Here is a 14,823-nt window from a genome sequence, read left to right as displayed (position 1 = left end):
TTTTGGCAGAATTTTCAGTCTCTGGATGGCGGCCAAGAACTGAAGCTCCAGCTCTCTGGATTTTGCTCTGCATAGGTTATTGTCAAATACTAAACCATCCACAGCGGTCTTGCTCAGCGGTACCGAATAAAGCAGCTTCCTATCGCCGCACGCGGGCCCCGGCAGACGGGGCGGGCAGCGAGGGCGGGAGCAGCGCTGCCTACCGCCATTCCACCCAAACACTGCCTAAGTTTTGTCTTTTAAAGCCTCTGCGGTTGAGTCGCTGCCGCTAGCGCCGCTAGCGCTCCGACAGAAAGGAAAGCTCTGGCGAAAAGTTGGACTCAATTTGTAGCTCCGTTCACAGAGCAACGGGGCTTGAAGTCAAAAGCCAGCTCCGGCCCTCAGGCTTAGCACCCCGTCAGAACCCCCGCAGGCGCTGCATCGATCAGATCAAACATAAAGCTGCAGCCAAATACCTGGCTCTGGCTTTAACCCCCCTGGCACCAGGCACACGATACCCAACGCTTAACCTCGCTAGGATCTTACCTTACCGTGACTCGGAGAAAACGTATCTATAAAGACAATCTAGTCCATTATTGTTATTTAAATGTATCCATATTCTAAGAAGTGCAGGACCACAGAACGTCGTTGCAGGCAGAGCGCTCCGTACCTCGTCGGGTGAGCGCAATGCGAGGGCCTGGGCTCTGCGAGGCCTCGAAGACGAGGGGCAGCGGTCGGCCGGTCCCTTCTGCGAGACGTGAACCTTCCCCGCTCCGAGCAGTGGTTCCAATTCATTACAGCTGTGTAAGGCTCCCGGAGAGAGAACGTTCAGCCTGAGCGTAGGCTAAGTCACAGGAAAGAACCATTCACAAGTATAACAAATTAGCCAAAAATGGTTTTAATGCAGTCCTTGCCTGCAGCGCGGTATAAACCGTGCAGGCTTTCTAGTATAAACGGTAATAGAAAATGACAAAGCAGAAGGTACGGGATATTCAGCGGTAGAAACCATACAAACACTCGAAAACGCCAGGGAAACGTACACAAAGCATTCGTAATAAAGTCGGAATGTTTGTCGGACGGTGAAAAGGAGTCTCCAAGGCTTTCGTAAAAACCCATTTGAGATCCCAAGTCTCGATGCCGGCAGCAGCATTAAACTGAACCCAACAAAACGCCCCAAACGTCGTCAGCAGCCGTCCGTGACGCTCACTGGAAAACGTTTACTTCCTAGTAAATGAAGGGCTGAGAAATCGGTATTAAACAACGTAGCTCTGAGCGGCACGCCCGTAGCTGAGCAGAGCGGCGTGGATCGACGCAAGATACTCAGAAATAGCACCAGCGGGCCACAGGGGCTAGCTAAAAAGCAGCTGAACGTGACAACAAATCCACACTGTGACGTTTATGTTGCCATTCGCAAGGATTTAGCAGCTGTTGGCCCAGAGCCCGCTAAGGGCCGTGCGCTCCATCCGTTTGCGGGGCCGGGAGCTCTCGGGTCCCTGGCGGGGCCTCCGGCCCCAGAACAGCTCTGGCGGGCGGCGTCCGGTCCCCCCGCGCCTCCCTGCCTTGGCAAAACACCAGCGAGTGACGGCACTCGCTTCACCCCGAAGCAAGGTAAAAAAAGCCCTAACGCTGAATTCCAGCACACGGATGGCTCCGCGATTACCTGATCCTGAGATTTAATTCAGTTTTATCTTTGAGGGACCCATTTTCACAACAAACAATGAGTCACCTTCCGCTGAAAAACAGCTGACAGATAGAATAATTTATAAAATAACACGACCTTTTCTATTTCCTACGTCACTAGCAAAAGGGGAGCCGTTCGGAGTTCCCTGCTCCAGCGATCTGGAATGACCGCGGGACAGCCCCTGCTCGGGCCGTCGGGGAGCTGGGCAGGCAGCCAGGCGCCAACGTCACGGCTGCAGACGCGGGACGCCCGCGCGCGGAGCGGGCTCAGACCAGCACAACGCCTTCCGCCTCCCTCCTCGCGCCAGCTCTTGGCCATAAACCCCGTATTCCTCCTCGGGGGCGGCCGAGGCCCATCGCACCGTCAGGATGCCAGGCGCTGACGCGAGGGATTTCTCTCTCCCACGCATCCTAGAGGCTCCTGGATCCTCCAGAAAACATCCGGGGCGGGGAATACAGCAACGCTTCCAAGAATCCACTGGATTTTCCTTTCTCTTCCAAAGGGAAGTGCTGATCCGAGGAGGTGCCGCACGCACCTTCCCTGCTTTAGAAGGGGGATAGGGAGGACGATTTTGTTTGTTCCCAGGCTTCCCGGGGGATTTAGCCCAAGGTTTAGCTCCAGAAAAGTTCAAGTCTAATAAAGTACCGAACCAGCAGGAATGCCTTCTAAAATAAGGCCTCATAAAACACCCGCGTGCTCTCTGAGCTGTTTGATACCGGCACTTGATGTAAGCAGCATTTCTTTTCAAGCGCAACTGGAATAAGAAGCAAAGATCCCTTTGGTTGGGTTTTTTGGGCTGTTTTTTTTTTTCCTCCCTAACATAACTCTTCTACTTTTTCTTTTAACAGTGGCTGTTATCCACTCACGTTTTACAAATGCTGCTGTAAATCTTAAAACCTCGTACAGAAAAAAAAAAATACCTTAAGCAGCATGAAAGCATAACCAACTTACAGGCTCGTTGGAAATGTAAACTTACACTTTATTTCACAAGGTTTACATTCCAAACTGAAGCTAGAAAATGAAGAAAAAAGATTTTCAGGAAAGAGAGAAAAGCAAGGCAGGAAAGTTGGGTCCCACTGCAAGAGCAAAAGCAAAAGCAAAGCAAGCTGAGCCTGAGTGATGAGAATGACAAACATGAAGGTTCATTACAAATCAAATACCTGGCACAACTGCTTAAAATGACACCTGCTCACCTTCATAGGATCCAAAAAACCGGCACGAGCAGAGGAAAGCTGATAATATTTTAACTATATATTCAGGAGGACGAGGAAAGACTCGCAAAGGGAGACGGAATAAGGGCAATAAAACTGCGTGACAGCGGGTGCGATCTCCATGCTCATTACCAGCAGAGGAACTAAAGCGTTAAGCCGGACGGGGACGTGGCAATGCCAGGACCTTGCCACGCTCGTCGCTGCCAAGCTGTCTGACAGACCATTACTTGTGACCAGAAAAGCCACTCTACCGTGCAAATGCTTTAACTGACGCTTTCAGACCAAGTTTATTTTTGCGAGTGTTCTGGAACAAACCAGCAGCTGACAGGATTGGAAAAACAGCAATAAAATCAAGGTATTTTCAAGTACTATGGATCAGTTTTGAAAATTTGTACCACAGGAGTCACTGAAATGAAAATGTGACCCTTCGAGTTAATTAACTCCGGCTTAACGACGAGGGTCAGCCGTACCTCCTCAGCCTGCTCATTCACCGCTGTCCTGAACGAGCCGGCTACGCAGTCAGTCTGTCCGTCCTGCGGCCTAACGCCACGCGGGAGGCGGCGGGTCCCTGAATACTTTCTTCTTTATATCATTCTTTATATCTAAGGTAAAGTCTTTTTTTTTTCCCCCTGACACTTTACATTCGTATTATGTTACAGACTTTATGCACCAGGTTCGGTAACTCATACGGAGCTGTGCTTTCAGTCCACGCCAGCACAGAGAACTAAAAAGCTACAGCTAGTACAGACTTTGCTGAACCCCATTTCTGGTTTGAGCCAGGAAGCAAACATTCGGTGCCAGAGCGCTCTTAGGAAGCTTCCCGGTTCCTTCAGCGCCAGCACACCGCAGGTACTGGGTGCAGCCTGCTACAGGCGCGCAGCGCTGCTCCCCGCTAAAGGAATACCGTCCTACGCTGCTCCAACAACCCGCCGTACCAACTCAGCAAGAGACAAAACAAAACTGCAGTGCAGTGAGGCTTACGGAGTCCGAGCAACTCGGACAGGACTCGCTGGCCAAGGAGAGGACTGACCACAATACGCTCCATAGAAACATCAATATGATGTTTTGTCTATTTTTTCTTTTTTAAAAGAGTACAGTGTACCTGAATGGAAACGGGAGAGAAGGGGGAGAGGTGAGGCGGCGGTGGTTAGCGGTCAGGTATTTTGGGGCATCAATCTAGGAGGGGGATGAGAGAGAGCGGCTCCAGCAGGAGCGTTCGTTCTCCCACACAGTGACCTCCACTTGGAGAAGTCGCTCCTAGCGGAGAAAGTCCCCGCTCACACGAAGGACGTGAAACGCGTTGGTGACGTGCCGTACAACCAACCAACGGGCCAAAGGGAAGGTAGAAGATGCTGCACCTGGGTTGAACTCTCACACTTCTGTGCCCCGATTTAAGCTAACAAAACCACGGCTGTGTTCAGCCCTTTCAGAGACGCTGCTGGTGACACCTGCAACGCTGGCTGTCACTCAAGCCATACACATTGCTACCCGATGACTGCTGGCAGAACTACAGCCGGCGTCCGGCGGTCCTATTCCAGCTTCCACAGCCTCGTCGGATCCACCTCCCTTGGCTACACCAAGCTAAGCCAACAAAATTGTTCTCTAAATACAGGTGCTTCTACACCTCGAGCTCTATGGGCAGTATGAGAGCCACTACGGAGAACGGCTGCTTCTGAGCCCGAGCTGAAAACCACTTCTTTTCTGCTTTATTCTCTAGCGTAGGTCTGCTGCTAAGCCAGAGAAAACGGCCCCCTGCGTGGGGTCAAGACAGTTGCCTTGCTGCTTCCACGCTGCACCAGGCTGCAGTTCAACTGCTTAACGAGCGCTACAGTCGCACAACTTCAATCAGCATCCGGGTGAGGGTTGGGGGGTGGAAAACAAAGGAGATGCTGTAGTGGTGTACCCCTTACGGAGCTATTTGTGTGTTAAAAAAACTACCACGCACTCAGCTGAATACTTTATCTCTTCTGTTACCTGCAGCAGTGACTACAGGCAGCCTGAGGAATTTCTATCTTCCAGTGCATTCACCCAGCACATTCGACAGAACTTTACGCATCCTGCATTTATCACATTCTTTGTGTGCAACTTTCTTTCACAAGCAAAGGAAAAAAAAGTCAATTTAAAAAGTAAATAGCAGCCCAGCTTTAAAAGCACAGGTAGCAGGGGGTGCAGTCAAATTACTGCTTTTACGCTGCCCAGATCTCTCGTTAGCAGCCTTTTCAAAGGCCAAAAATACTAATTGGAAAAACTGTGTTCTCCTTAGTAGGCCATCTGCAATTATGTTTGCAGCATCAGCTGCAATAACGCACCGAGCAAAAGGATCTCGGCATCGGTATTTCGAGAAACACCAAGTTTCCCCACAGGGATCTGACTGCTCGTTTCCGTGCTGCCTGGGAGAACACAGACGCATAATGTCTTCGGCCAACGCCACGCTGTCGCTGTATTCCTGGACACCCACCTCTCACTGCAGCTCTCTGCCCTCAGCTTTCACCCCGGGGTGCAGAGGAACCCCCCCGGCGATTCCGCGGCTCTGGAAGGCAGCACAAACAGCACAAGTGCCAGGCGCAGCGGAAGCATCTCTCCTTTAAGTAAGCAGAAGAGACCGACGCGGAGCTTGTTCGGTCACTCGGGCACGCGTGTTCTCCACATCTTGTTCTGCCTCATTTTCACACAACTTTTGTGTTTGCTTCACGTCTCATTCTGAGGCTTCCAAAAATCTGACGTGTGAATGCTGATCCGAAGCGGTTCTGAAGCGATCAGACGATTTATTGCTTCTACCTGGCCAGGAGTTTGTTATAACCAAGTGAGGCTGAGCCGCTTTTAAGGAAAGGGAAAAATCGGCCATAACTCACGACAAGAGAAGTTACTGAATAAGAGCGAGTTACTTGGAAACCTTTAAAGCCATTTGTAAATCTGAGCTGGAGAGCTGCGTTACCACAAAGACATCTGTTTTAAGAAGAAGAAGAGGACAAAAATCGATTTTACGCGCTACCTAACGCACGGCGCTGCAGGCAGACAGCAGGCAGGGGCACTGCCTGCAGACCCTGCAGGGAGCTCTGCTGCTGCTGCTGCTGCTCGGCAGAGAAGCGGCGCTGGAGGAAGGGCCCGGCTGTGAACGGGGCCAAATCCAGAACGGGCACAAGAACCTGCTCAGAAAACGCCCGTAGAGCCACAGGGCTTCGGACACAGCTCGGATACGCCCATCTTCAAAATGCACTGCGGCTGACGGAGCGGAGCAGAAGGTCACCAGATCATCTTCCTGGCCTTCTAGACAAGGAATTCAGAGTTTTACAAGGCACAAATAGCACCTCTGCCGGTGCTGAGCTCCTGCACATTTCCCGTTGTGTGCAGCTGCCATCCTCCTCTCAAGATCCCCCTCCAGAACACATTTTGCCGGAAATGAGGTGATTAATTCTACCGCCATCTTTCATCAAACACAGCTTCAAGTCCACCATGAGATTTACATTGGAAATGCAAGTTTAGATTGATAGGAAAAATCGTTTCAGCGCTCGACAGCCCTTTGAGGACAGAACCACCCAACAGACGTGGCTGAAGCAGAACATGCAGAGTGTTCAGAGAGCGGTGGCTCTCGGGAGAAGAGAGAGTAACCCACGCTAAGCCTGGGAGAGCCCATCCTGACTCCTAACAACTACACTTCAGCAATAAGCCCTTCTACAGAGTCTCTGCCCGCTCTACACCAGACTACAGAGGCTGATGTACACGACATCTGTCCGCAGGGCACAGTTTTATACCAGGTAGTCAAACGTCTACTCTTGTGGACAGAAAATCTCTGCAAGACCCTCTTCTGCCTCACAAACACATTTCCACTGGTAGCAGCGGCAGAGTAAACAGCGGAAAAAGGGATTTAGTATGTAGGCAAGGCCTTTGTCACCAAACAGATACTTATCAGGTAATATGACATGCACAACTGCTTCGGTAGTCACTGTCAACACAAATGAGCTGATAAACAAACACAAAAACGAGATAGGAAATGGTAACGAATGACCTTAGAGGCAGTATACCAATACTTTAAGCATGCACCTAATTCAAACATGAGTGATGGAATTGCCGGGTCTGAATCATGCAGATAAAAAAAGACTCGGGTCTAGAAAAATGCATATAATCCTGCCAGCAAATTCGCAGTTCCGTTCCACAGAATCAAACCGGCGATACATTCCTTTGACTGCAAATGGAGCAAAACGAAGAAAAAATGTGATCACCTCTTAGGGCTGAAAAACCGTTAAACCACCAGTCAATGCATTTACTTAGGAAGAAGTCTGAAAACATTCAAGACATCAATTCTCTCTTCAGCATTACGGGACTAAAAACCACCTTTCTGGCGCGTAAACTCCAGGCACACAGAGTTGGAGCTAAACTGTTCAGTGCACGTCTCCAACTCACGTTTTGAATTTACATCTTCCTTTCTGACTCCATAAACACACACATTTCCATCAAACGCTGATGCAGGAATGAGTTGATCTTTTAGCCCTAGGAATTAATGCAAGCTGCACTGTCTAAAGTTCTCTTTTGCATTTTAGGTGCCTGCAAGTCGGACTGGGCTTAAAGGGCACTGTAACTCAAACTCTGAGACAATTATACCCTCCTAAAAAAGCGTTAAAAAAAATCTATGGCCACAATATCCTTGAATCTTGATACTGGCAATGTGAGTATTTTATTTTCACACACAGCTGCACATGTATATATGCATGTTCAGCACTTTTTCTTTCAACACACTTACATCCAACTATCAATTTAGTGCCAAATTTAGGTGGGTCTGTCTCTCACTGAGTTGAACTCACTCAGATAGAACTTTAAAAATGTTAGAAAATGCCACTTGTCAGAGAAGGCTGGAGAATCAGTCTCAAAATAAATACCACCCCTAAGAATATTATGGCTTGGAAGAATTTAAAGAACTCGAGTCCCTGATGTTTGCAAAACGAAAAGGCCTTTGGAAATGCCCTTGCATCAATACTTTTTACCTGTTTTGAATAAAAAATATATATTATTTATAAAATAAAGAGAGCAGGCCAAAGAAGGTTGGCCAGAATCATTCTATAAAACTGTTCTGTTCACTCCGTAACTTAAACTTATAAAGCCTCGAAACATCTGGGTAGCAGGATTTCTGGAGAAGCACTCTAGAATGCAGATTTCAATCAGACGATACTTCATGATGTTTTCTCATCTTGAAGATCCACTTGTTTTCTGCCCCTCAAAACTGAAGTCCATGCCAAGAGAAGGGATGTTGACTCCTGAGAGGGAAGCTGAAATTTAAATAAAGAAAAATGTGCAACAATAAGCGCTGATCTGATGAGCCACAGATGGCTGTCTGATCTTGACTTTGAGCATCGTTTTAAAGCCATGTAGAACGACAGGGAAAATGCTGCTTTTTCACTCCCTCAGTAGAATGGCAGTAAGCAATCCTCACTGACTATTGACAGAAAAAATACCTTGGGGTTTTTCTTCTCAGAGGAAGAAAATGGCATCGCATCTACCATATGCAAGAAGCCCATTTATAAAAATCTCGAGTTGCCCTATTCGTGTGCAGAACTGGGCAGCAGGTTACAGTGCTTTGCTGTACAATACAGTTATTCGACACCCACCAAAAAGAGAGGGGCAAATTCTATCTGACTTTCACCTCCCCCAAAATGTATGACCTGTTGTTGTACCCAAGTTTCTCCAGGGTGAAAAAAAAACTAGGTAAGGGAGTAAAGGCTGACATGGGCATTTACAAGTTACTTCCATTTATTCCTAACTGCAACTTGGCTGTTCTCAGCTTCAGTGTCTTTCAAGACTGTATCTGCACCTTCCCACACCTTTCATGAATCACTGAACAGACTTCCAGTCTTGTAATTGTGCAAGTTAGTGGCAAGAGTCGTTCCTGCCACGTTTACCAGAGGAGCTGCGGGGTTTGGATCCTCCCCTACAAACCGTGCTTTCGGCTCCTGTGTTAACTGTGCCAACATCCAGCCCAGGGCTACGGGGTAGCCACTGTTGTCTTTTAGGTTCTCCTAAACAATATATTTCTGGACAAGATGGAGAAACACTGGTGAAATACCACCCTGCACAGACGCACCAACACAATACTCTGGTGAGAGGGTCTCTGCCCTCGATGGCGTGCCGCTATCACAGCTGCACCACTCCAAAGCCAGCGTGAAGGTCTGCACCCCGCAGCCTTCAGCACGAGGATGACTCTGCCCGAGCACCGTGGGGTGTGCTGCTGGTAAAGTCAAAACCCGTCCAACGCTACCCACCAGCTTCCCTGCAAAGCGGCTGTTTCGAAGGTAATGAAGCAAGAAATACTGACCTTTCTGAGCAAGCTTTATACTGCTGCATTTTCAAACTGCTATGTCTCCCTTTCTATGGCAAGGGATGAAGCTTCACCAGCATCTACAGAATGAAAAACAAAGTAGTTAGAGGTCAGTAAATCTGTTTTTCTCACTGAGAATATATTTTGCACTAAGTGTGGGAGTGTGTTTTTAAGAAGCATTCCAAATAAAAATAGACAACCAACGGCTTGTCAGAGCTAACTCAACAGCAGTTTCTTAAACTGAGATTACTCTATTATTGGCTTTATCAATTTTACAACTATGTCAGCAGCTTTAAAGCCAGAAAGACAAATAAAGATCTTTCAGTTTTAATGGACCATTACAGGCCTTTCTGCTTAGAAAATTATACTGGTTTACTTCCATTGTGTAAGTTGGAGTCTGAAAACTCGAAGCTTAGAGCACTTCATTTGCTAATGCCTTACAAAAAAGAAAAACAGTGGTGAGAAAGCAAGGAAGAGTAAAACATCATTTGTGCCTCCAACGCAGTCTCCTAAAACCCTTCTGTCAGACGGGAGCGAGGGTGCCAAAGCTTAACGAACCAGGAAATCACGTTCTCTGAATACCGTTGGGTTAATACAGCCGTGGTAGGAATACACGGTAATACATTTCCTGCACTCGTGGTAAGTTTATTCCTAAACATTTTCACTTGCAAAATAAAAACGTCATTTTTCTATGAAGACACACAGTTTCAGCCCAAATCTTGGGAAACGGAAAGCTGTGGAGGTCAGACTTAAGCCCTATATACGCAGCACAGAAACGTCTACTTTAAACCTATGTAGAGAGGTTGAGGCAGTCGGGCTTGTTTCACCTGGCGAAGAGGAAGCTCGAGGTCAATCTAACAGCAGTCTACAACGACATGGAAACTATTTAAAATGACAACTGGCCTGAAAGCAGCTCATACCTCATATTCAATGGAAACAGCAACCTGCTGATCGTAGGCAACAACACTTCTGCTCTACTGTAGAACTGTATTATTACAGTAACTAATACCCAAGAAACTCAAAACAATTTATATGCATAAATCTATCTTCATAACCTGCCTCAGAGACGGGAAGGTTATCATGCTGTATTTCTCCCCACCTGCAAAACATTGTTAAGTGAAACACTGTCCTATTAAAAAAAAAAATCTGTGGCAGCTATAGAAATAAGATCTAAGTCCCAAATTCATACTTCTAGTGTTGTTCCCATGCCTGCCAAAAACAGGATTTCAAAACTATATTGCTCTGTAGACATACTGATCTCCCACTGTTCAGCTTTAAAATCCAGAGTTCGCTGTAAGACATGATGGTCAAAATGCAGAACCGGCATCAAGCAGTGTCAGAAATCAATTTGCCACAGACCTTTCCTTAATTTTCTCCAAATGAATTTTCTTTGTGAAGGTAAAGAAAGACAAACAAAAAGCAAACACTTGCCCCTTACTGCTCAGATACATACACAATAAATAAATTTGCCTAGGGTTCTTGTTTCCTTCTTATGTATAAAAAGAATCAGTGCTATTTCCATTATGAGGTTATTTTCCTGTTGATTAGCATAGACATCTATTTTACCATGCAAAATCTAATCCATTTATTCAGATGGGAAGTTCCAGAGAACAGCCCTTTATTCCGCATAGCTTTAGGGAAGCATACGATCCGAATGGCAAAGGGAACTGATAAACGGATGTATTAGACCTGCCGGCTCTGGGACATGAGTCTCACTGAAATTTCACTACCAACTTGTTAGGGAATATCTTTTTTCTTCTAATTGATTTAGCAGCTGCAGGTCTGATCCAGATACAAACCATGTTGGTTTTACTAAATATATTTACCAATTAGTTTAGTCGAACTGATGAAGATTCCTACACAGGTATCCCTCCGTTGTTTCAAAACTGATTATAAGGCAGTCATCGATGCAGGGTTTCGCACTGCTTTAACTTAATCTTTTTCTGTCAGACACAATTTAACCATTTACATCGTGCCTAAAATCCAGAGATGCAGAGCTAGCCTTTTGTCTCAGTTTACTGAAGTGGCCAATACGCCCTTGTACTGTCTGAGCAATCTCTGCTCACTTCTGACATCGAAGCAGCTTTTTAAATGTCTCAACGGATAGAAATTCAATCCCTCCAGTCACAACAGATGACTTCTCTACTCGAAGGACTGCTATGCCAAATTAGCTGGTATCTCAGGACAGGAAGCTCCTTTAATTAGACTCCTACCGATTCAAATTTAAATTCAAATCACATGCCTTCCGACACCTGAAGCTTCATCACACCAACAGAGATAGCGAATTCCACCTATTACTCAGGATACGCTGGTTTCTGCTGGGAAGATGTTACTTAGTACAGATGACAAATTTTTGAAGATGAGAACAATCTGGGAAAGATTTGATTCATACTGAAGCCTTTTGTACAGGTTTAAATGAAACACATGATTAAACTAATAAATCAATCTAAGATTGACGTTGCTATAAATATAGAGAAATGGCTGTCCTGTCCCAGGCTCCACAAGACAAAGAGTGGAAGCATTCACAGTACCGACACACCCACGACCAACATGGCAAATACATCCTACATGAGTTCTTTGAAAAAACAGATAACCTTATAAGCTGCCAGCATGTGATTCGGGGTAGCTCTCTGGCTAGACAGATTAAACAGATGCCTATGAATAAGGGATGAGCATTAATAAATCTGAAAAAAAATTCAAATTACCAGGAATTTGGAAGCAAGTGTTTTCAGTCTCTGGCTAAGAAATGAAACTAAAGGCTCCCCACAATATTTATCTCCCTACATGAAACAATAAAAGCCTTAGCAAGGCCAGGATTAGGGAAAAAAAAATCCAACCAGGAAGGGCACATTTAAACATCCATATCACAGAAAAAAGGACAACCCTGTGGATAAGGTGACTGAGAAGATGGCCTGCACACTCCTGGGACCTAGACAAAGCTGCATCTCCTTGCTTTCAGTTGACCTTGTCCTCTCCTCGTGAATCTCCCAGTCCCCGTAACGCTCATCTCCCCCAATATCCACGTGTGAGCTGATTTTGCAATTGTGGGGGCTTAAAAATGCCCTGCTTTCTGCAGACACGGAATAATCAGGGTGGAAGCAAAAGACTGCAATAATGCAGTTAGGCACAATGACGTTACACAAAGAAACGTTTCATCAAGCTCCTCCTTTTTGCGTTATTTCTGTGGTGTTTCTCTCTCTTCTGCACGAGCCTGGAGCGAGGGACTCCGCTGATGAGGAGACCCCTCATTACCCCTGCTGCATAACCCAAGTGCACGAGCAATTACAGGTGCAACTCCAGGAGGCGAGAGACCCCACTTAAATACAAGAGGGCAGTTGTTACCCTGATCTTGGTGCAGCTGGCAGTGCCATCTCCTCAAGCTGCAGGACTGAAAAATCTGAACTTTCGTGTTTCCTCAACTCCTGCTTTGCTGAACATCCAGGTAATAGGAAAAAGAACCAACCTGGTACCTTTTCCTATACAACTCCCTCTCCCCCAACATCTTTCGTGTTAATCAAAAATGACAGAGAGGCATTTGTTATTTGTGCTAGCAGAATGGTACAGTCAAGAGCTTAGAGAAAAAGGCTCCACAAGATGGATTTTTGCTGTATCACAAAACTACTTACTCAAAAATATTTTACATGTGTTATATGGTTGGACTCGATCATCTTAAAGGTCTTTTCCAATCTGAATGATTCTGTCATTCCTGAATCAATCATGACCCTACCTGATGGTCATGCAGAGCCACAGAACTTGTAGAGTGCAAGATTCGGGCAACCCTGCCTCTTGTGGAGCTTTCTGATGCAAGCTCCGTGCATCGCTCTGCTCGCGAAACTGGATCGGCGGCAGGGCTGAAAGCTGCATTACAAGCGTCAGCTGCCCTCAGTCCTGCAGCGCCGGCCGCAGAAGCATCCAGGGAAGGGTGTCAGCTTCCTCCCCTCCCAACCACACGCGCTCCCCCCAGTCTCCATGTGGGATTTCATCTTGCAGAATTCCGACATTCAGACTGAGAGCTGAGAGGAGGATTTGCCTGTTTGTAAGAAAAATAAAGGGAAGTGGATTTCCACCAACATTTGCTCTAGCAGCTGAAGTCCAGTTCCACATCATGGATTTGTAGACATAAAAAGGACACAATCTCCTTATCTAGGGCATTCTTCTATTTGCAGTTCTCACCTTTACCTCACAGCCACTGCAGAACAACTAACACCTCTCCAATCGTGGAGCAAGAGCTGCATACTAACAGCTAGCCGCCTACTCACAACGTGTGTTCAGCCTGGTTTTTTCACTTTGGTCTATAACTTTGTACAGGCTCAGTTTGGCTTTTATATTACAGTAAGACGTTCTAATTTTACCAATATTACAGTTCTACAGCTTCTTGGAATAAGATTGCAAACTATTTTTTTCACTGAGAAAGACTAATAGAACAGAATATTTCAGCTGGCAGGGACCTACAGCAATCACCTAGTTTACCTGCCTGTAAATGTCATTTACTTCATATAAGCTGCAGATTCAGATTCTGGGGTCTGATCTGGCCAAAAAATCATCTCACAGTCAAATGTTTTCATACTTAAGAATTAATTTTTTATTCAGGGAATTCATACTTTGTAAAAGTTGGAAGAAGTTCCAACTGATTTCTAAAGGAGTCATTTTAAGCATCGTAAGAAATACACAGAGATGCCGTATTTGGTTATTTTTAAAGCCAATTTGTGTTACCTTATAGCTGCCAAAATGTACAGAACAAAACAGGAAGAACAGGTAGTTTTCTAACACACAAACACGAACTAATTAAAGCAGTTAATCTGAAGAAAAGCTGAAATGAGCCTCTTCAGCCCTACTGACAAAATCCTGGAGAGTATATTTTCCCAGCAGTATGTAAAGTGTGCCTTGGAAACAACACAGACTGTTTATTTTCCAGTGGAATAACTTGAACAAACAGCTGCAGGTAAGACCTAACCAGAGACTGAACAGCAAATACTGGGCTGTTAGGATTCAAGAGCTCATTGCACAGTATGTTGCACACCTATAGAAATGCTGACATGAAAAGTTTCCCCCTTTAACCAAGACTACAGTCTTCCTCACAGGTTTCCAAACATACATGGTGCACATATGACTAAAATGCATACCCTGAAAGGGAATATTATCAGCAAAGTATCTGAAAACGATTCTGAGGCAATAAAGAGCGCGACTATGGAAATCACGTCTCTGAACAATAAGGCAGTGGTATTTGGTTTTCCAAGTATACTTGCTTGATCCACTAATTATAGTAATCCGAGAATTAATTAACACTTTCATCATTCCTTAAAGGGAAAAGAAGAGTGAGAATATCATATTTCTTTTAAAGGAAACCTGTGGATGGAATCCTTGCTCCACAGGAAAAAATATGAGCCCATGCTTAACTGACTGACAGGACTTCCGAACCCTCGGACATGGTAACTGGGGTCTCTGACATGAACCCTGATATTCGGATACACTGTACTCCCAAAGAGCAAAGCTTGGAGGTAAATATGCAAGGAGAAAATCAAGTTCAAACAGTAAAGAATCATTAAACTAATTTTGGATCCATCTAACAAAAATCAAAGAATGGATATACATAGAAAGTTTCTTTTCTAATAGGACACCCATAGTACAAAAGGCATGCTTACATT

General features: G+C 45.7%; 1 protein-coding gene across 4 annotated transcripts in view; it reads right to left on the bottom strand.

The window, feature by feature from the left end:
• Window positions 1-68: 68 nt before the first annotated feature.
• The window catches only part of ZDHHC15 (zDHHC palmitoyltransferase 15), a gene marked incomplete at its 3' end in the record, with an annotated part of 129,325 nt that continues 114,570 nt past the window's right edge, over window positions 69-14,823 (bottom strand). For 2 of the 4 annotated variants that reach the window (XR_014229305.1, XM_082323008.1), the window contains exons 11-12: window positions 9,176-9,258; window positions 2,563-8,132 (exon numbers count right to left, since the gene is read on the bottom strand). Coding sequence is in view for 3 of the 4 variants with exons in the window: in XM_082323008.1 (XP_082179134.1) it covers window positions 9,215-9,258 (44 nt within the window). Of the gene's footprint in view, window positions 824-2,562; window positions 8,133-9,175; window positions 9,259-13,160; window positions 13,209-14,823 lie in introns of those variants that run through there. The other 2 variants (XM_082323009.1, XM_082323010.1) reach the window with 2 other exon arrangements.

This window comes from Platalea leucorodia (assembly GCF_965183815.1).
Source record: "Platalea leucorodia genome assembly, chromosome: 10".
In the NCBI taxonomy this organism is placed as follows: domain Eukaryota; kingdom Metazoa; phylum Chordata; class Aves; order Pelecaniformes; family Threskiornithidae; genus Platalea; species Platalea leucorodia.
Note: the sequence above shows the minus strand (reverse complement) of the source record. Positions and strands in the feature narration are given on the sequence as shown.